We start from the raw sequence: 22,466 nt of genomic DNA, 5'->3' as shown, positions 1-22,466 counted from the left end.
CGGCACCGGCCACCCACACAGCCCCCACCATTTGCATGAAAACACAACATCCTTCATGCACAGGAACACAAACACCCATACATATATTACAGTGATAATGGACAAGCTCCAGCAATTAAAATGTACATTGTCTGCATATTTAATCAATAATAGCTTAGCTATACATGTGGCAGTACACTGCCTACTCTGATCTGAATTAATTCAACCATTATTCTTGATTTCTAGAGGCTTAAGGAAACTCTACCCCGGTCTAGATTTGATTGGACTCTACTCGTTAGATTTTATGACAGACACTGGGGTCATATTTAGCTTATTTTCCACCTGTGTGGATGGAGAGGACCAGTCTAACAGCTTGTACTGATAAGCCTGACTGACAGAGAAACACAGGAGAGCTCAGTGGGATGTGAACAAGGAGTCATGTGAGGAATGTGCTGGTACTGTCGCCGGACAAGGCCATGCAGAAGTGAGGAGAGATGGAAGGTTTTTTTCTGGAAGAGAGGGATAAGAAGAAAGGAATTATTTCCGGTCGGCTCCTGTGCTGAAATATTTCCACTGAACTGCAACAAGAGTCACTGTTTTAGATAGGCTAGCTCTTATGTCACAGATGCTCACACATACACAGGCCCTTATACACCCAGGTACTTGGAGGGCATAATACAAGGTAGTGTGAAGACATCTCCCACTAAATAGCAACCTCTCAACCAAAAACAAGTGAATCAAGACGGACAGCTTAGTGACTGGGGGCAAATGAAACAGCAGTTACTCTACTGTTATTGTCTTTTTTCCAACCTACGTTCAACAATATTTGTTACGTTTAACCACCTTTGGTGGGGCCAAGTTCCCTCTGTCTGGCTTATAGCCTAACTGTGGCCCTAATGAAGTTCTCACTGTTCCAATGGTTGGGAGGGTGTTGTTTGTGTGGAATACTTTATAATAGTCATTCAAATATAATAGACACGGGAGAACCCAGAATAACCCAACATAGGGCTGTTAGTCCTGTGTTATGAGGCATGAGTTTGAGTGTCTGCACGTGTGTTTAGCCCAACTTGCACACTGAGTTGGAACAGTAAAGCACTTATGTCCAGACATTTAGTGTTTAAATAAGACATTCAGTGTTTAAATAAGACATGTAAACATTTCATGCTGGGGCTACATTAATGCCTCTAGAACTGTAGCTTATGTGTGGGTGGTGGGCCATTTATTATGACTAAATGGGCTATGTGGATCAGCTCTGGTACTGAACCTACGGTGATATAGAATGTAAATAATAAGCATGTATATGATATTAACTCGTGAATGGCTGGTAGCTCCCGAGTGGAGCAGCGGTCTATGGCACTGCATCTCAGCGCTAGAGGTGTCACTACAGACCCTGGTTCGATTCCAGGCTGTATCACAACCAGCCGTGATTGGGAGTCCCATAGGGCGGCGCACAATTGGCCCAGCATCGTCCGGGTTAGGGTTTGGCCGGGGTAGGCCGTCATTGTAAATAAGATTTTGTTCTTAACTGACTTGCCTAGTTAAATAAAATAATGTAATAAAAAGGTAACATCGAATGGCTTTAAGATGATATAGGACATAGTAATACAGGCGGCCTGGCTGTGATGACATAGAACGTGAATGACCTGAGTATGGCAATATTGGCTGTGATGTGTGTCAGTAACTTTGTTCATCAGCTGTAGTGCTGAGAATATAGGTGATAATGAATTTGAATGGCATTGTTGATCCGCTCTAATGTTGAGGATATGGATGCCTGTGTATCCATGACTGCCAGTAAGCCTGCAATGCGTTTGTTTGCTCCAGGATGTTGACTTAACGGAACGCATGACCTGTTTGGGAGGACATGGCTGAACGTCATGCCTGAGAGCGTGAATGTGTGTGTGCAAACTGAATACATTTGTAGAGCAAAATGTACTTCGAATTAAGTTTACATTTGAATCCATCCAAACTTGGACCACACCTCAGAAACCGGTGTGGATGGAAGTCTGTTTATCAAAACAGCATGTGTTGGATGTGGACAGTTTATTCAACTGAATTTTAGGGGATAAAGAACCAAACCGGTGTACTGTATTTATAGCATATAGGGTGTGATGTGTTCAATTGTCACAATTACTCATAGGACATTGATCCGGGCATCTAGAAACCATGTAAAGAAAAGGAGTTAAGGAAGCCTACAGTTAACCATTCAATGGTCTGATTTAGATAAGAGAAATAGTCGATGATGCTTCGAACACACTGTAGCCCGACTGTTTCTCCTGTGCACATTACTGTTGTGATAATCTTGGTTACCCAGAAGTAAAATTATCTTGCGAAAGTTTGTCAATTCCTGTTTTACTTCTGGGGGGGGAAATGGCGTTAACAATTATGATTACCTTTTGTACAAAGGAAGGAAGCAAAGTTTCCTCCCTCAGAAACAGAAACTCTCGGGCAAACCCTTGCCTTCCGCTAATTTCCCCAGTGTTTATCCTGGCCAAAATGCACATTTTAGTTTTCATGAATTTGTACGTAGAGACAATTTTGACTTTGTGGCTGTGTAATCTAGTGGAAACCGTTTATCATCCACACATGGGCTTGAAAAATCGACCACACCAGTTTAAGCACCGCCTTCGCCCAATCCTGATTCGTCCAAGTAATCAACAACAAAAACCCCAAACCAGGAACTCTACTGTTGCTCGTAATCAAATAATTCTGTGAGCCTTGCCAGATTCACGCCGTTTCATCTGTCCGCCAGAATCTGTCCTCGAGAGATTACTGTTGTGACAACAGTGTTATATCAAAGCTCACACGACTTTGAAAAAGGGCAAAGGACAAAGAGCTGTCTCGAAGCGTTTTCCAGTATACATAGTGAGCAGCAGAGCTACTGCCGAATGACAGTTTAGTGAGTGTGTGAGAGAGAGGGAGAAAGGTGAGGAGAGAGAGAAAGGGGAGGAATAATACAACTGAGGAATGTGTTGGTTCAGCCTCCACTCTTGGGTGACTCACTGCTATCTTTGTCCACCTCATTCCTCCACTCTTGGGTGACTCACTGCTATCTTTGTCCACCTCATTGACGACAATGGAGCGAGCCCACCCAAAAAAACGAAACAACGGAAAACCCACAATCCTGGATATTTTGCTGTGGCGTTGCTATGACAACAGAGGCCTACTCATCAGGCCTAAAGTATGGCATTTCCCCACATTTTGGATGTAATGGATAAACACGTAGAATATCACTGCCGATGCTTACTTTGAGCATATTTCAGAGCTAAGCTCTGTCAAAGTTTTCCTCCCTCATAGGCCTATTTGGAAAAGCTTTCCTGTTAGGCTCCTGGTGGAAAATCTAGCCTATAATTACTACAATATGACAGATGCATCATGCGGGAATACCCACAAAGTCTTAGTCTTTTAATGTCCTGGCAGCAGTAATGCCTAAATAATGATTCACTATGAAGACCAGCCAGAAACCAGAGACCGTATCTGTTTCCCATGAAGTTGATGTTAAACAGATCATTCATTGTATGCACTCTATATCATATTTTAAAGGGCAGGAAGCATATGAACAATACTAGACACTTCATTTTAACCAGGGATACATAGTTCACATCCAAATGACTTTTTACACATAACTACTACAGCGGCATGATTATAGACAACTATGAACGCTCCTATACTGTGTGTGTGTGTGTGTGTGTGTGTCCCCGCACCCATTCTCTGGTCCCCTCAAACTACCACACCCACTTTCTGACTCTCACTCTGTTACGCACAGTAAATTACTTGCCCAGTTCCCCGACCTTGTAAACACAGCCATTTCCCTATCAATGCAGGCTAACGGGCTAACAGTGCACTGTAGTGAGGCGGTCAATGCTAAATCACCCCACTAATGAGAAAAATCTCAATGGAGTCACACGGTCAATCAGGCAGTGCAAAAAGCCCTCTGGCCTCTCTGTGCTATTAGGGGGTCTGTTAGGAATGAGAATGTAATCCCCCCTCCCTCTCTGGTGTTACTACACAGTCTTCCACTGCACAGAGTTGTAATGGTTGATTGATCCTATTGGTACGGTATGCTACTAAGGAACGACACCCCGCCCGTCTGGCTGGCATGTGTGAACACGTGTGGGTGGGTTTCCTTGGAAGCTGGAAATTACCAGGGGTCCTCCGTCCCTAAAAACGATCTTTGGGCTCCCATCCCTATTAATAGCCATCCTTCACAATCCCATTTTCCCAATACCAAAGTGGTAAGTTTAGGATACAGAGAACACAGAGGGGAAAAGGCTGTTGAATAATGGGTTCTTAGTGCAAACAAGGTCCAGAAAGAGCAGTAGAGAGTTTCTCCAAGACCAACAGCCAGACTACACAATGTGTCAGAGTTTCAGGAGAACTCTGAAAACAGCATTGATTAAATGAAAAATGTGCCGTTCGTATTTAAAGTTAAGTATTCAGACCATGGATTGGTTCAACTTACTTCTGTATTGATTCAACAAAATGTTTAAGTATGTCATAGTATTATTTCAACTAAAGGTTGTTTATGTGAACATCATTTAGAAGCACTGTTAAGAGGACATGGAGATCTCTGACATTAAAAGAAAATAATACAATCCAAAGTACAGGCTGGCACATGATCATGTCTTTTCTGGGATTAAAACACAATGGAAGGGATTGTTTTCATTCCGTGTGTGTGTGTGTGTGTGTGTGTGTGTGTGTGTGTGTGTGTGTGTGTGTGTGTGTGTGAGAAAGAGAGATAAATCACAAGGGGAAAACAACCCAGCCATAGCCAGAAGCCACCCACTCACCACATCCATATGGGCAGATGGGAATAGAGTTCCTAGTGTTTCACCACCAACATCATGGTGCTCAAGACTGATATCTTCCTCTGTGTTTCAAATAGACAAGCAGCGAGGGGGGGTATGGAGAGGAGGCACATAAATGGCACATAAACAGCCTACACATGGGTCGTGCTCAGTAGGTACAAAACATTTTGAGACAGAAAACTACCCCCCCTCCCCCTCCCACCATTTCGAAATGTTTTTTTTCCCCCTTGTCATGTCTATTGAACATGACCCTGCTTTTTCCTCCCATAATATCCCCATTCAAACACATGGCCAGCAATGACCAAAAGAAAGCATCTCTCCCACAGATAAAGCCTTTTATGTAGCTCTGGCTCTGTGTGTACGTGACACAGGCCTGGTTCCACTTTTAATGATTAGTTAGTGATTCACCATGACATGAGTCCGAAGCCTGGTGCCCTTTCATTCAGCATGTTGGCATAAGAGCTAGCTATTGTTGTTTGATTTGATTGTCTAGCCCTGATAAGGTAGATAACTAGAGAACACAGGTTAGCCAGTTTGTCCTTGTCTTTTACCCGTTGTAACACTCGTTCTATAATACTTCAACTGTCAGGAGTATTACCTACACACAGAAAATGATGCTATGTAAATCAATTCTTACACCTCTAAAAGTATTTTAAACCTGTCTCACTTATGAGCTTTAGTCAAATTTCAGACAATAACACTAATGAAATGAATTGAGATTGCATGAAATCAAACTACTGCATACATTTTAACCTTGGTAGAACATACGCTCCATGTAGATGAACAACAAACAGTGTGTGCAGGGGGTGCTCTCTAGATGTCACTTTCAAGTGAATTTACTGCTGTATGCTAATACCCTTCTATAAAATCCTGACCTCAAATGTAAACAACACTTTTGGAATTTATTTATTTGAACAGGGAAATGTACCAAACTTAAGCATTTAATGTGTTGAACCACTATAATTTAAATTTGTACAAAAAAAATACAAATAAAAAAAAAAAATTCAATATATTAAAAAAATTTAAATAGATTTTAAAAAAATAAAATCAGGTTCAAAATGGTATTGTCCCCCTAAACTGGGTGTGTGTCCCACCTTGGCCACCCCATTCAAAATGTTCTGGGCACGCCACTGAACAGAGTCAGAGCTTAACTGATCTGAGGCCTATTACCCCATGCAGCTGCATTGAGTTACAATGAAAGCTCTGCTGTGGTGCCATGTGAATAGATGGGGAGTGGTGCTAACGTTAGCATTATGGAACTAATACAGCAGACTGTGTGGCGCCATTGAGGAGGAGCAGTGTTAGCTTTAACATTCTTTAGCCTATTCTAGCCAATGGGAATAAGTCTGTAACAGCACCCAACTGTTAGATGCACTATGCAGAAATCGCACTGCCATTTCCTGGTTGCTAAAATTCTAATAGTTCGCTTAATTTCAGTTTGTGACAAAACAAGCAAGTATAGTGTAGAGAATCATTGTACCATCTAAACCGCTGTGAAATATATTTTTCATAACCAAAAATATTGTATTTTCAGCTGTTCGAAGCTGGTGTGCAAAACCGAAAAGTAAACGATGCAAAAACTAAACTTAAGAACAGGAAGCATAGAAGCAGTGCACATAGAACAGATCTACCGCTTCTTAGACTTACTTTCAACGAGAATGACAGATCTACAACCCACCACATTTCTATGTGAATTTGGTCAGGTCGCCCAAAAAGTTACATAATCCATCTTTAATAAGTAAAGATTAGTTCCCTTCTGCATTACGGTATGTAAATGTCAGTAAACATTTCCCTAGTGAGTCTATAGCAGTGCATTGGATGACATTGTCCTGCATCTGGTTAACCATGACAATCCTTTTAAAACTTGGATTGTATAGGCTCCAGTAAACAAGAGTGATGTTGAGTGACACAAAATGCTAAACATCTGGAGGTATTCCTGAATGTTCAAAATGCTCCATGCAAACATCAAACTCTGTTGAAGGAAATGAAAACGCTTCAGACATATTGATAATCTCAAATGTACTTTGAGCATTCAGAGTTGTGGTAATCCACTGGCAGTTACATTACTGATCAGATTAGAACATTTGGGGGTCGCACCCACTTCATCCACTACCAAATGGGAACTTCCCAGTGTGTTGAGTGTGTGTGTGTGTGTGTGTGTGTGTGTGTGTGTGTGTAACTTACTTTGAGGTGTGTATGTGTGTTTTAATTTGTGTACATGCAGTGTGTGTCTAAGTATGATGTGTGTTCGTGTAGAGTGAGCATGTGTGCAGAGGCCCAGCATCTTAAAGTGATTTACCCTGTTAGCGAGCGGATGACTCATTCAGCTTGGCTGGGTCTTGAAAAGAATCAAAGTGCTATGGAAACTCTGATCCACACACACACACACTCGTTCCAGCCCGCCAATGCCTTCTCCGCACACAGTACTGGTCTACTGAAAGGCCAAACACTATTCTTTAATTATCAAAACTCAGCCCAACAAAGAGAGCTCTATATTGCAGACATCACATGTACAGTCTTAGCACATCTGTTTTCCATTGCCATGTACTTTGTTAAGGCCGGTGGAGCGAGTAGCCACGAGACTAGGCTAGGTATACTCCCACTTGCCCCACTCACACCTTTGGAGAGCCATAGAGCCTAGGGGACACTAAGTTGAAAGACAAAACAATGTATGAGAATAGCCATCAATTGTAGAACCTTCATAACAGACTTCCTATTAACAACATTCCATGTTGTATAACTACAGCCGTTGGAACAGTCAGCCTTCAAGCTCCCGATGCATTACTAGTCAATAAACTAGTTGAACAGCTGCTGAACTAACAACTAATGACACAGTAAACACTTGTAAAATGCTCTCAATGGGGCGGCAGGATAGCCTAGTGGTTAGAGCGTTGGGCCAGTAACCAAAAGTTTGCTGGATTGAATCCCCGAGCTGACCAGGTGAAAAACTGTCGTTCTGCCCCTGAACAAGGTAGTTAACCCACTGTTCCTAGGCCGTCATTGTAAATAAGAATTTGTTCTTAACTGACTTGCCTAGTTAAATAAAAGGTAAAATTTTAAAAATACAAATAATCAACGACATGAAAACTGGCTGTTCATGAAGACAAACAATTTTGCTATAACATACTTTTTAAATATACTTAAACATTTTCAATAAGCCTGAACCGGTCTCTCTAATAGCAGGTCACAGAACAGGTTTCATTTGTGGCCTACACACCATTGTGGCTAAAATAAAGCAGGTCACCCAAATCCAGGGAGCCTGCGGTCCAGACAGACTTGGTTCTGTATAACTTGAGAAGGTCACACTGTGTCACATGATACAGGATGAGGTCATGCTGGTAGAATGACGCTGCCCTCGAGGGAGTTTACCGAGAGAACGGTGATCCAAACCTCCTGGGAGAAGCTGTAGTATAATAAACTGTCATGGTACACATTCTTCCCTGAGGAAAACGAGTGGGGAAAAGGCTGCACACACTGCCGAGTTTCTATCTGTTCCATGAAGAGTGAGCGCTTTAGAAACCAAATATTGATTCTTTGTGCCTCACGAACTGTAGCAAAGATGGATTCTATGTTGAATAAGAAATGTTTCTTCTTATATTCAATTCAAGTTATGTTCTGCACAATTAAGGATGTGCACCAACTATTTCTCTCTGAGGTGTACTTTCCCTGTTTCTATTGTGAACTTTAGACATTAATATCCTGAGGGATTGAGCCAAAAACCTTTAGAGAGGTTGTTTGAGTACAGAACCCCAGAGTATTTGAACAGCTTTGATACATCATCATTCATTGGTGGGGAGAGGATGTTTGCTCTTGTCCATTTTAAGGGAGAGTGACATAATTCAAACACTTTAGCATAACAAATGGACTTCAATGGGTTCCTCCTGTTGTCCGGCTGTGTGTCAGCCCGGCAGAACATTCACATGATTAAATGGAAGTAGAGTGCAGTACACATCAGCGAATTGTTTAGAGTTTCCCAGAGCTAAAAGTAGCAGTACAGTCCTTGGTTACTAGTGGTAACCAAACTATGTGTTTATAAAATATTTGGGCCTACAAATAGACCACTTAGCCTCCTTGTATTACCATCCTTGTGGGTACCGGAAATCCCCAAAAGGACAGTAAAACAAGAAATTCTCCCCACCTGGACAAAGGCTATTTGAAGCTTATGGGTTAGGTTTAGGGTTAGGGTTGTGAGTTAAGGTTAGGTTTAGAGAAAATAGGATTTTGAATGGAAATCTATTTTAGGTCCCCACAAATATAGTAAAACACATGCTGTGTGTGCGCGCGAGCGAAGAAAGGAAACAGAACAAATTTTCTTAATGAAGGAAATGTGTTCGTGCTATATGATAAGTGTACTTCCTGCTGTGTTCTCTGATAGCCCCAAAGTGCTACAAGTTGGCATGGCAGCCACTCCAGCACAAAATACATTACAGTACATAAAGAAGCTAAACATTTACATTTTAGCAGACGCTCTTATCCAGAGTGACTTACAGTAGTGAATGCATACATTCATTTTTTTAGTACTGGCCCCCTGCGGGAATCGAACCCAGAACCCTGGCGTTGCACACACCATGCTGGCGTTGCAAACACCATGCTCTACCAACTGAGCCACAGGGAAGACTAACGACTTCATATCAGATTTTCCATCATTCATGTCATTGGAATGAAATGACAATTAAAAAAGGAAATATATGTTGGGATACTTCACACTGTAACCATATTAATTCTAATGAACATTTATCCTGCATACCGTACCCTCAATAAACAGACAAAACATCATTGGCCTACGTGTGTTAGAAGATCTTATCAAATGATCCATTGTGCTAGATGTTATCTGTCCTGGCCCACCATTAGCTAAGCTTATCTGTTACTCTTTGCCAACATGTCTTGCAAACAGCAACCTTGGAAAAGAGTCTGGAAATGGCAAGGAGTATTGACTTTTGAACTCCCTCAATGATCTAGCCTATTCCACCACCTTGAATCCCGAATGCCTACAACTCCAACAATAAAAATCATTGTTTTACAGTTTGCAATAGATTAGCGAACCATCTTTACTTCCAGGGAGTGAAGGTCAAAAAGCAATAGGTTTTAACAATATAATTCACATTGTAAACTGGGCAGAATTCAAAGTGGCATTTTTCAATAGGTGAACCAACAATAAGATCTAGAGAGAACACCGTATCTGCAGAGCTTGCATGGGTCTCCCTGTATATTGTCAACACAAAGCAGCCTATTCATCGTCTGGATGGGGAGACAAGGGGTTGTCCTGCCAATGACGACCGGGAGCAGGTTCCCCCACACATGCTCCTGTTTCACAGCCACTGGCACAGATGGAAGGCACTGTGGCATGAGACTAGCGTCCGCCGCCCCTCTTATGTTCAAGAGGAGGAGCATCCACAGTGGATAACTAGACCTTGACGAATGTGGGAGTGTGGGCCAAGCCTTGGGGCTCATGTTGAAGCTTAGCAAATCAAATTGCGGCATAGCAGCGTCTTAGGTGAGCAGTCAATATTTTTAGGCTAGCCCGCTTGTGTTCTAGCCTAGCAATTCTTACTCTATCCTAACAGTGGAACATGCTTTAGCCAAATAAGGTTTGTTTTTATCCCCACTGGCAAATCATTTACAAGCTAGACTGGTTTGTAGACAAGCAGTTTACATCCTAGTAGCCCAATGGCGCTGGTCTGCCCTCAGGGGAGTTGCATGCGTCTGTTGCGACACAAATGCGACTGTGTGGCGTGGCCCAATGGCATGTCTAAGAACAGGTGTGTACAGTCACAGGCCATGGTAAGTGTCAGTTACATCTGCTGCAGCACACATCAAAACAGGGCTAGAGGGCTTGGCACTGTATAATGGTGGTGACTCAGAAGTTTTTCAGGGCCTTGATTGTGGGAAGGGAGCTGCTGGCTGTGGCCTCTCTTTAGGTCTGGACCTCTGGGAGCAGAGCAGCGAGCCATCTTTATTAATAGTTAATGCGTATAGTTCCCTATCAACACCATGTTATTACCACTGGCTGGTGCCCTATGAGGACTTGCAAGTAAATGTAACTTACCCCTCACTGGTTGATGAGTCAGAGCCAGTACAGGGAAATAACATCACCACAAATGAGGTATAAAGAAATGAGATGGTGTCTCATCCTCTGGTTTGAATATGCCCCTCCCTATCATTATATAGTAGGTTGTAGGCAGGTAAATGTGTGTCAGTGAGATTACATGCTGAATCACAATCACTTTCAAATTTAGACTAAATTAATTACACCCTTGGCCAAAACCCAATGTGTCCCTCAGCCAGAAACTTACAACAGGGAGCATGGCAATAGACTAACTTTATGACACCACATTCAGATACAGGATTACCCATAAACCTCCTGCCTTTCCATCCCCATCCCAGGGTTTCCTCTAATAATACTCCTGCCACCCCATCTTTGCTAGCTCTCTTGCCACCCACCTAGAACATTTGGCCTCAATTCAACTGAACATTTGTGTTTGCAGCCTTTGCATGCTGCCTACGAAGAAAATAACCTTGTCTTCCCTGTGGCTCAGTTGGTAGAGCATGGTGTGTGCAACGCCAGGGTTGTGGGTTCGATACCCGCGGGGGGCCAGTACAAAAAAAAATAATACAAAAAAATACAGAAAAATGCATGAAATGAAATGATGTATTCACTACTGTAAGTTGCTCTGGATAAGAGCGTCTGCTAAATGACTAAAATGTAAAGTGATAATGTAGGGCCTACAGTAATGGGGTATTATAATATTTGAATGACTAAGAATATTGTTGAAAGGGAAATGCACACTGTTTATTTGTTGGGACGGTATACTGCTCTGTCTCTGATAAGAAAGTTACATTTACTTGCAAGTCCTCATAGGGCACCAGCCAGTGGTAATAACATGGTGTTGATAGGGAACTATACGCATTAACTATTAATAAAGATGGCTCGCTGCTCTGCCCCAGAGGTCCAGACCTAAAGAGAGGCCACAGCCAGCAGCTCCCTTCCCACAATCAAGGCCCTGAAAAACCTCTGAGTCACCACCCTGTCACACGCCCATGCCAAGACTCCCCAGCTGCCATGGCAACCTAACACTGGCAAACACACCGGCTGCAGCGTAAGAGACCGAGGCTGCCCACGCAGGCCTGAGTGATACATTTCCACCACACGTGTAACAAATGATTGGTTTCCAAAGGAAACCAATACAATTATAGGCGCTGTTGCTATTCTTCACTCAGCTAGGGACCTTACGGCACAATGGGAAAGAGAATTTAAGTGAACTGTAAAATTCCATTCACTCACCAAACAGGCTTGGTTTTTAAAGAGAGTCACTACTCTTCAAGCCTAACTCACTCAACACCCTCAAGTCAAGACCCAGAAGTCCACACCCCGACCAAGGTCGGCACTCAAACACAAACCCGCCCCAGAGCCACACCCTCACCTGCAACGTTGGGCACATCAAATACTGTACATTCCATCTTGACGGATACACTGCAAACATTAATTGAAAACACATTGGCACTATGGTTGGACAAGTAAGACTCCACCCTCACGTCTCTGTACAGACGCCGTTGCTTCAACATTGCAATTGCATGGTGTTGAAACTCAGAGTCATGCCAATGAGAAGCTGTTGAAGACAGTGTTTGCATAGCTTAAAATATTCCTATTCTCTGTTTGCTACCTCCTGCGGAGGGAAGCCCCGTGCATAAACGAGGGTACGTTAAAGAAACAAAGTAAAAGAGTAAAATAACAAGTAAATACAACTAACACTTTCAACTGTCTTTCATTTTCTCAGACGCACTGCAACCCAATTTGCACTTTGCCAAGACATTCAAACATTCCTGTGGAGTCATTGAGGGCCGTTGCCTGCTAGTAGGAGAGAGAGCGAGAGATGTGAGCTATTTTCTGTCTGTGGGCACATAACCACTTAACTCTGGTAGACAGATCCCTTTAACATTCTCCCGAAGGTCTAAGTCTAACCTACCCAGCCAGTTCAGATGGCTCAGTTGGTTGGAGAATGGTGCTAAAACCAGTTTGGATTAAAGCATATTTTATCTTAACCTGTAAACCTGCTTACAGGCTTTGATTGAAATGCGTTGCGTAATAACGCATTGCATGCATGGGATTGTGGGAGTGTTGACTGTGTCATTACACTCGTAAATCAAGCTAAACAGAGCGAGCTGTTTGTCAGGGCGTGGCCCCGTGGCTGGGCCCTTTGTCATTACCATGTGGGGTAATACAGCATTACTACCCAACCTGCTGAAAACCACCAGGAATGTACACAACTAATGTCAGGCATGTCACTCTCCACACCTCTTTCTAAAGGATTTTAGAAGTCAGAGTTTAACTAATAGGTGGTGTGCAGTCTGGTGCAAAATGGATGTTACATCACCCAGGATGGATTAGAAGCACTACCACTCACATCCTCAGTGGCAAACTGCCTTGGAATTAAAGGTTGCAATGGGTTAAATTCAATTATTTATTAGTAAAGGCTTATCTGACCAACGCTCTGACAAATGTGCCAGCATACTAGGTATCCAGTCCAGGGTGAAAATGGTTTCAGGGCTGGTGTACTTATGGTTTGGAAGAGAAAGAGGAACATGATGTAGTAGTGGAAATCTACTTCATTGAGAATGACTGTAGTGAAGGACTGGAGTAAGAGCAGACCTGCACTGGTTGATGAGTCAGAGCCACTACAGGGAAATAACGTAACCACAAATGAGGTATAATGAAATGAGATGGTGTCTCATCCTCTGGTTTGAATATGCCCCTCCCTATCATTATATAGTAGGTTGTAGGCAGGTAAATGTGTGTCAGTGAGATTACATGCTGAATCGCAATCACTTTCAAATTTAGACTAAATTAATTACACCCTTGGCCAAAACCCAATGTGTCCCTCAGCCAGAAACTTACAACAGGGAGCATGGCAATAGAGTAACTTTATGACACCACATTCAGATACAGGATTACCCATAAACCTCCTGCCTTTCCATCCCCATCCCAGGGTTTCCCCTAGTTCTCTTGCCACCCACCTAGAACATTTGGCCTCAATTCAACTGAACATTTGTGTTTGCAGCCTTTAAATGCTGCCTACGAAGAAAATAACCTAAACCCTGCCAACCCAATGTGTCCTACCTGACTTTGAGCTCCTTGTACTCCTCCTTGACTTTGCCTAGCTCCAGCTGCAGTCGGGCGCGCTCCTTGGCCACCGAGTCGAGGGTTTTGCGGGCGTCGGCAAGCTCCGTCTCATAGGCCGCCTTCATGCCCGTTACCTCACGGCTGATCTCGGTCTCGGACTCGGTGATGCGCAGCCGCAGCCCAGCATTCTCTATCTCCAGCGAGCGCACCTTATCGATGTAGACGGCCAGCCGGTCGTTCAGGTTGCACAGGTCGTCCTTCTCCTGCAGGCGGGAGATGCGGGTTGGGGAGAGTGGGGTGGCAGTCCCAACACGACTGCCTCGTTTCTGACCTGGAGATTCCATAGTGGATATCCAGCAGGTGGTTCAGGTGGTTGGCTGGGAGACAGGCTGTGGAGGGAAGGATTCATTAATTAATCAACATCTGATACAGCAAATGTTAGAACAAGTATAGCGAAGCCTGAGGGAGGAACCATGTGAGATGGCATGTGCCAAAATAGAAAATAGTAAAGGAGGAGGGGGTTGGGGCTTAGGCATATAACAGCTACGCATCTCTCTCACCATCAGAGAAGCCCTACTAAAATTGCTGTTTGGGTGGTTAAGCAACTTTAGCTCTCTCCTGAGCAAGTCTAATTCCCACCGTCTGGCGTCTGAACAGGCAATTAGACAATTTTGATAATATACACAAAATATGTATTCAAGAACTACAGAAGCATACAAAACAATGAACAAACATTATACAAGCAAAGAATATCTGCATCATCTCCCTTGTCGGCCAACTGCTTGTTGAGACAGAGTGAAGAAGTACTAACAGCCTGCTAATTATGTCAGAGTCACTAATTCGGAGAAATCTGTCCGATGGTTGTCTCCCTCCACTTACATTCGGCTTGCCTAAATCTCAGTCATTATACCATGGCCTTGACTCACTACATAAACAAACACAGCAGGATGCCCTGATTAGGAGATGAAGAACCACTTTCTCAATGTTTAGACGGGCAGAGGCAGCAGTGAAATGACTGTCAGAAAGTACTGGATGAAAGGCTTTTGAAGCCCAAAAAACTAGCTGAGATTCCACTCTGGAACACTGAGATGGCAGTAGAGTAAATTATGTTTCCACAATATATTGACAATTAGCAATATAAAAAATGATATATTTTCAATAGCCATGTTAATATATTTTTCAATATTCATAAATTAATGTAAAAAATAAATATTGAAATCTAAATACTACTCATATTACAGAGCAAGCTGTAAAGCTTCATATGCCACCAATTCTTGCTTTGTAGCATCTACAGATTAAACATTATGGAGTCTTAAAGGAGGCCTTGGTATGCCCAAAATGTCATAAATATGCCAATTTTGATTAATTATTTCTCAATTATGCTTTTAGATACAAATACCAAATACACACTGAATGTACCAAACATTAGGAACACCTTCCTAATATTGCACCCCCTTTAGCCCTCAGAACAGCCTCAAATCGTCGGGGCACAGACTCTACAATGTGTTGAAAGTGTTCCACAGGGATGCTGGTCCATGTCGACTCCAAAGGTTCCCACAGTTGTGTCAAGTTGGCTGGATGTTCTTTGGGTGGTGGGCCGTTCTTGATACACACGGGAAAATTGAGTGAAAAACCCAGCAGCGTTGCAATTTGACACACTCAAACCGGTGCGCCTGGCACCTACTACCATACCCTGTTCAAAGGAACTTAAATAATCTTTTCTTGCCCATTCACCCTCTGAATGGCACGCATACAAAATCCATACCTCAATTGTCTCTAGGCTTAAAAATCCTTCTTTAACTCGTCTTCTCCCCTTCAACTACACTGATTGAAGTGGATTTAACAGCTTTCACCTGGTCAGTCAGTCATGGAAAGAGCAGGTGTTCCTAATGTTTTGTACACTCATTGTATGTCAACAATCCTTCTTCCAAAGGATAAAATACATTTTGAGAAAATCCCCATAATCATGGTCTTTTTTGTCTGGGTTTTGTGAGGAATCACTCAATAACAGATAGACGTAATCTATTTCATTACTCGTGCAATGATACAGCATATACGATAAATAAGTAACTGATGAATGTGAACACCTTAGCACTCCCTATAATGTACATCTGTCAAGCCCTTTCCATAGATAATGAGGTACTTTTGGAAAGAGTAACTACTACATTACTTTCCCCAATAACCATGCATTAGAGTAACTTACACTGAATGACTTATTTACTTTAAAAAGGTCACAGCCGAGTTGTTATCCTACGCCCCCAACCGGTCAACAACGAAAGTGAAATGAAATTTGAACTGTACCCTGTAGTCGTCAAGATCGAAGTACAAGCAGGAACCTATTCTCACATCTCTGTTAGTGTGGGCTGACATTCACAACTGTCAGTCAAAGTGCAACCAGAGCCAAAATGTATTTATCTTACCTTAGTGAGAGTGTGAGGTTGTGAGTGGAAGCCTCCTGATGGAGCAGTGTGTGTCTGCACAGCCGGACCTCGATGGAAGTTCAGCTGCCGCTGTGTGTTGTAGATAGGTGTTCTTCTCTGGGTCTGGGGTGCCCCTGTGGAGTATAGGGAGGAGGATCAGTGCTGTCTGTGTGCCTTTGGCTCACGCTCTGGAATGGCTGCGTCACAGTCTCTCCCTGCACATGTATCGCTGAAGAGCGAAAGAGAGCGGGAAGGAGGGAGAGGGAGAGGGTGGGGCAAGGAGGAGCCAGGCTGGACTAATACAGATAGAGCCCACACACAGCACAGCAACTACTCAGCTCCCTGGTGTCTCTCTCTTACTCTCTTTTCCTTTCTCATTCATTCACAGTGGGCTCACAGACACAGTGATCCCAACTGCTTGAAAGCTCCACTTTCAAGTGCAAACAGACAGAGAAAAATGGTTGGATGGAAAATCCGCCGTTATCCATTATTTAACTGTACGGAGCTGTACAAATTAGTCTAGTCTGCAATTGCAAATCATCACCTTACTGTCAGCTCACAAAAAAAGATTGCGTTTGCACCATTTTTTTTATCAAAAGACCAAAAATCCCAAAGAAAATAGTCTATGTTACTGCTATATTTCCAATGAAGGGTAGAGCACAGTACACCAATACAGTAATTCCCATAGGTCATCTTCAAGCTCCCAGGTCTCTTTATCATCTCTGCTCGAAGATGGATCTTGTATTTATTGCCTCGGGGTGGAGTTAATAAAAGAACAGGTCCAATCAAGTCCAATGTCAGGAGAGGATGGTTATTCTGGTGTGTGTGTGTGTGTGTGTGTGTGTGTGTGTGTGTGTGTGTGTGTGTGTGTTGTTGATAGAGAGTGTGGGCATGGCATTGGACAGGCCCAGTGGCTATGGGAGTACCCTGGCGAAGCCCTAGCAGTGGAAAGGACCTGTAATTTTGTGGCCTTCTCTCTCTCTCTCTGAGTCACATATCCCAGCACAAACTGTTCACTGTGTTCAGCGGTGCCCCCTTTTTTAACCCCTCCCTCTCCCCCATTTCCCTCCCTCCCTCTCACTGTTCTTGCTCCTTAGGCATTCCCCTTAACAAGTGGTGGAAAAAGTACCTAATTGTCATACTTGAGTACTATATAAATAGTAAAGTCAAGTAGTTTTTTGGGGTGTCTTTACATAAGTAGTACTTAAAAGTATTTTTACTTAAGTAGTTTACACCACTGCCCCTAACAAACAACAAGCTTGTTCCAAATGAAGTATTTACCCCAAACTCTTATACTGGACATTGGACTATACTAAAAAGCAGCAAATAGCCAACTCTCTGGGTGGACTGCATCTGTGCCTGAACCATAAAGGACTCAAAAAACCTAGTACAAAGAAGCCACTACTGCGTTTGCTTCAAACTGGGGCAGCAGGTAGCCTAGTGGTTAGAGCATTGGGCCAGTAACCGAAAGGTTGCTTGATCGAATCCCTGAACTGACAAGGTATAAATCGGTCGTTCTGCCCCTGAACAAAGCAGTTAACCCACTGTTCCTAGGCCGTCAATATAAATAAGAATTTGTTCTTAAGTCAAATAAAAGGTTAAATAAAAATTCACTTCATTTTGGTACATGCACAAATAACATAACCATAAAACCCTTTGGGTTAACAATAGTAAGACCGGGACGATGCCAGAATCACAATACTCATTAGTTTCGTGGCAAGGAAAGCAAACACAAAGTGGTTTTTACGTCTTTAGGAAAACAGCCGTAATTTTGGAAACAAACATTATGTCATCCAGAGTAACATTTATTTATTTTCCAAACTATAGCACACAATATTTTACATACAGTTGAAGTCGGAAGTTAGGTTGGAGTCATTAAAACTCGTTTTTCAATCACTCCACAAATTTCTTGTTAACAAACTATAGTTTTGGCAAGTCGGTTAGGCCATCTACTTTGTGCATGACAAGTAATTTTTCCAACAATTGTTTACACACAGATTATTTCACTTATAACTCACTGTATCACAATTCCAGTGGGTCAGAAGTTTACAAACACTAAGTTCACTGTGCATTTAAACTGCTTGGAAAATTCCAGAAAATTATGTCATGGCTTTAGAAGCTTCCGATAGGCTATTTGACATCATTTGAGTCAATTGGAGGTGTACCTGTGGATGTATTTCAAGGCCTACCTTCAAACTCAGTGTCTCTTTGCTTGACATCATGGGAAAATCTAAAGAAATCGGCCAAGACCTCAGAAAAAGAATTGTAGACCTCCAGACTATGGTTTGCAACTGCACATGGGGAAAAAGATCGTACTTTTTGGAGAAATGTCCTCTGGTCTGATGAAACAAAAATAGAACTGTTTGGCCATAATGACCATCGTTATGTTTGGGGGAAAAAGGGGGAGGCTTGCAAGCCGAAGAATACCATCCCAACCGTGAAGCACGGGGGTGGCAGCCTCATGTTGTGGGGTGCTTTGCGGCAGGAGAGACTGGTACACTTCACAAAATAAATGGCATCATGAGGAAAGAAAATTATGTGGATATATTGAAGCAACGTCTCAAGACATCAGTCAGGAAGTTAAAGCTTGGCTGCAAATGGGTCTTCCAAATGGACAATGACCCCAAGCATACTACCAAAGTCGTGGCAAAATGGCTTAAGGACAACAAAGTCAAGGTATTGGAGTGGCCATCACAAAGCCCTGACCTCAATCCTATAGAATATTTGTGGGCAGAACTGAAAAAGTGTGTGCGAGTAAGGAGGCCTACAAACCTGACTCCGTTACACCAGCTCTGTCAGGAGGAATGGGCCAAAATTCACCCAACTTACTGTGGGAAGCTTGTGGAAGGCTACCCGAGTTAAACAATTTAAAGGCAATGCTACCAAATACTAATTGAATGTGTGTAAACTTCTGAACCACTGGGAATGTGGTGAAAAAAATACAAGCTGAAATAAATAATTCTCTCTACTATTATTCTGACATTTCACATTCGTAAAATAAATTGGTGATCCTAACTGACCTAAGACAGGGAATTTTTACTAGGATTAAATGTCAGGAATTGTGAAAAACTGAGTTTAAATGTATTTGGCTAAGGTGTATGTAAACTTCCGACTTCAACTGTATAGCAGGTTTTAAAGGACCAAAGACTTTGGTCTGCTTCGTGTTCTCATTTTTGCCATGTAAAAAAATGTTATGTTACTGGTATCCTCACAGCCCTAAACAGAGAGATCGGACTTTTGGATGAAGGCTGTTGCTTGATGTAAAACCAACACAAAAAGTGGGTCCGCTGAAATCCAGGGTCAGGAGTGAATGCTCTAACTCTCTGAGGCACTCATCCAGTCAACAGGCAGGAGCAGGAATGACAGCCTGTGATGCAACTTACGAGACATGACAGGCAACAAAAGGCATGTTAACTCTGCAGTCAGTTAACTCTGCAGCCCTTTCTTTCTTTTTCATTCTCTTTCACTATTTCTTTCCATTCCCCTATAGCATTCCAAGAGGGCAGCAAAAAACAAGGCACTCTTGAGCAATATAATGTTTTGTTTTTTACAAATGAGATACTCTATTGAATGCTGATGCACTACGTACAGGATGTGGCTGGGGTTATAGCATTTCTTTCACATGACCCATCAATTTAGACAAGTGTGTCTGGGTAAGCTTCATCTAAAATGTATAAAAAATTTTTTATCTGGACACTTTGTTTACCTGAAATGTTTCCTTATTGTAGGCTACTACCACTTTTAGTCTTAATCTTTACTACACTACTCACTGTTTATCACATGACCTCATGTGAATCCTTAAAGAGATGGGTGGGACTGGTTTAAGAGGGTGTGAACAATACTGAATGGGTGCAGACAAAGGAAAGCTCTCCAGTAGGTACCAAAATATTCAAAGGCCCTTTTCTCAAAAGTGATTTTACAAGTGTATAACATTCAAAGCAGAACTACTTTCCCATTGTTCCTCAAAAATGCTGTGTATGATATATAATTTTGTAGCTCCGAGTCTCTACTTTTATCCAAAGTAAAAAACACAATTTCAAATTTTGCTAAATAAGACCGAATCCAGGTGGTGAATCACATATCATCTAAGGCCACAGTAAAACTGCAAATAGTAATCACAAAGTATGGAATATTCACCCGAATCTGAATCATAATTACAGTACCATTTCATGTTACCCTTCTAACAGTATTATCACTTGTTACATTTCTCACTGCAAGGCAAATCCTGCATGGCATATCCTAGTTTATTTCCTAATTCCACCTTGGTTTATTTTGTGTTAGCTTGAAAAATGAACAAATAGCTACAGAAAATTATTTTTGACATGTAGTTGAGACATGTTGCTATAGGCTGTTTGCTTTGCTGTAGCTAGCGCGCCCATCTATCTGTCTCAGTTTATTGAGTGTGAATTTTTGTAACCAGGATCAATCTCTACAAAGTTCAACAAAAATAAATGTAAAGATACATTAGCCTACTTTGTATTAAAGTTTCAGTGTATGCTAAGATGGTTTATACTCTGTTGTATGAATGGCTTTTGATGCATTGTCTGACTAGTATTAACTGTAAATCCTTTACCCTCAGGGGAAGAATGGCAGGCTTCACTTCAGATGCTCTACTCTTCTGCTCCTGATTTACAAAATGTATCAGCAGAGTACAGTAGGACTACATTGGCAGACATGTACTAACTTTGTTTTGTACAGGCATCCTCCCTTTGGGTGGGGCCAAAAGATACAGGAACACAAGGGACGAAGGATCAAGCCCAAGGTCCCATTTAGCATAATTAGGAACATGATGTGATTATGAAGTGTCCCATAGGAACAGATAAAGAGGGTATAGGGCTCAAAATGGAAAAGAGCTCCAATGTGCCTCCTCCTAATCCTAACCACTTGTTTATACGGCTGGCTGAATATCTAATGAGTGACTACTGAGGCTGACGAGCAGGCCCAAAATATGGGTTGGGAATTGAATGCAATTCATCTCTCATAATTCCCCAAAAAGTCATTCATCTCTCATCATTCCATTCGTTTGGAATGGACATTTTGGTAGGTAGTACTTGACGTTTGAGAGACACGTGGCCGCGCCCCCTGCCTTCTGTTATCCATCCAGTCAAGACAATTATTCCTCCTTCAGTAAACACAGGCAGAAACAAAGGCATAGGCGCCACCCACCGGCCAACTGTTGATGAGAACTCTGACTGGCGTGAAGTGCAGGAATTACATTTTGGGAAACATATTATAGAAGGAAAGATTGTGACGGAATAATGCTGATTGAAAACAGCAAACCATTTCACCTCAACAGACATATGGCCATATTGGCTTCTTTGATAAAACTTACCACAACTAGTTGGGGACTTTTTGGTTTGTTGACTGATGAAAGAAAGCCACTTCAAAACATACGCATTTGTCACCCGTAAGTGAAATTTAAGTAGCCTACAATTTGGTTGAAATACTGATGTAGCCTAATTGTAAACTACCGGGCCTTACGGTGTTACAGCCATCTGCAAATTTGATTAATTACATTGCTGCGCCCGCTAACGTCTTCTTCTTCTTATGGTATCATGGCGTTCGCTCATTTTGTTTGTGCATGCCGCCACCTACTGTGCGGTAGTGTGTGGTTAATCACGTTAAATTCATTTTGTGATACAAAAATAAAAAAGGAAGAGGGAAAATAAGAAAAAAAATAGCACCACTAAACCCAATATCTATATACAGGTGTGTAGTGCCGAGGAAGCTTTTTCATTTTGAGAATACAGGAAATTAATTATTAGAAATTCTGAATCAATTATATTCAATTACCACAGAAATTCCATGAAAAATAATAGAATGACAAACCAAATAGAGATCCACAGTAGAGGTGTCATAATACCCATAAAATCTTGGTTTCAAACAGGGAAATAGTTCCAATAGTTTTTTCAGCGTTCATTTTTCCCATAGGGAATTTTAGGAACACTTAGCCTTCCCTGTGGCTCAGTTGGTAGAGCATGGTGTTTGCAATGCCAGCATGGTGTGTGCAACGCCAGGGTTGTGGGTTCAATTCCTACGGGGGGCCAGTACAAAAAAAAAAAAAAATGAATTTAATGAAACGTATTTCTGTAAGTCGCTCTGGATAAGAGCGTCTGCTAAATGACTAAAATGTACTTAAAAAAG

The 22,466-nt window shown here is 42.2% G+C and overlaps 1 protein-coding gene across 2 annotated transcripts in view; it reads right to left on the bottom strand.

Moving 5' to 3' along the window:
• LOC106605311 (lamin-A) overlaps nt 1–21,857 on the bottom strand; it is a 31,276-nt gene extending 9,419 nt beyond the window's left edge. Inside the window, exons 1-3 of one of the 2 annotated variants that reach the window (XM_014200791.2) lie at nt 21,655–21,857; nt 16,323–16,456; nt 13,900–14,291 (exon numbers count right to left, since the gene is read on the bottom strand). In XM_014200791.2, coding sequence (XP_014056266.1) covers nt 13,900–14,246 — 347 coding nt within the window. In that variant the 5' untranslated portion in view covers nt 14,247–14,291; nt 16,323–16,456; nt 21,655–21,857. Of the gene's footprint in view, nt 1–13,899; nt 14,292–16,322; nt 16,620–21,654 lie in introns of those variants that run through there. The other variant, XM_014200790.2, reaches the window with a different exon arrangement.
• Between the last annotated feature and the right edge of the window lie 609 nt (nt 21,858–22,466).

This window comes from Salmo salar, chromosome ssa05 (genome assembly GCF_905237065.1).
Source record: "Salmo salar chromosome ssa05, Ssal_v3.1, whole genome shotgun sequence".
Classification (NCBI taxonomy): domain Eukaryota; kingdom Metazoa; phylum Chordata; class Actinopteri; order Salmoniformes; family Salmonidae; genus Salmo; species Salmo salar.
Note: the sequence above shows the minus strand (reverse complement) of the source record. Positions and strands in the feature narration are given on the sequence as shown.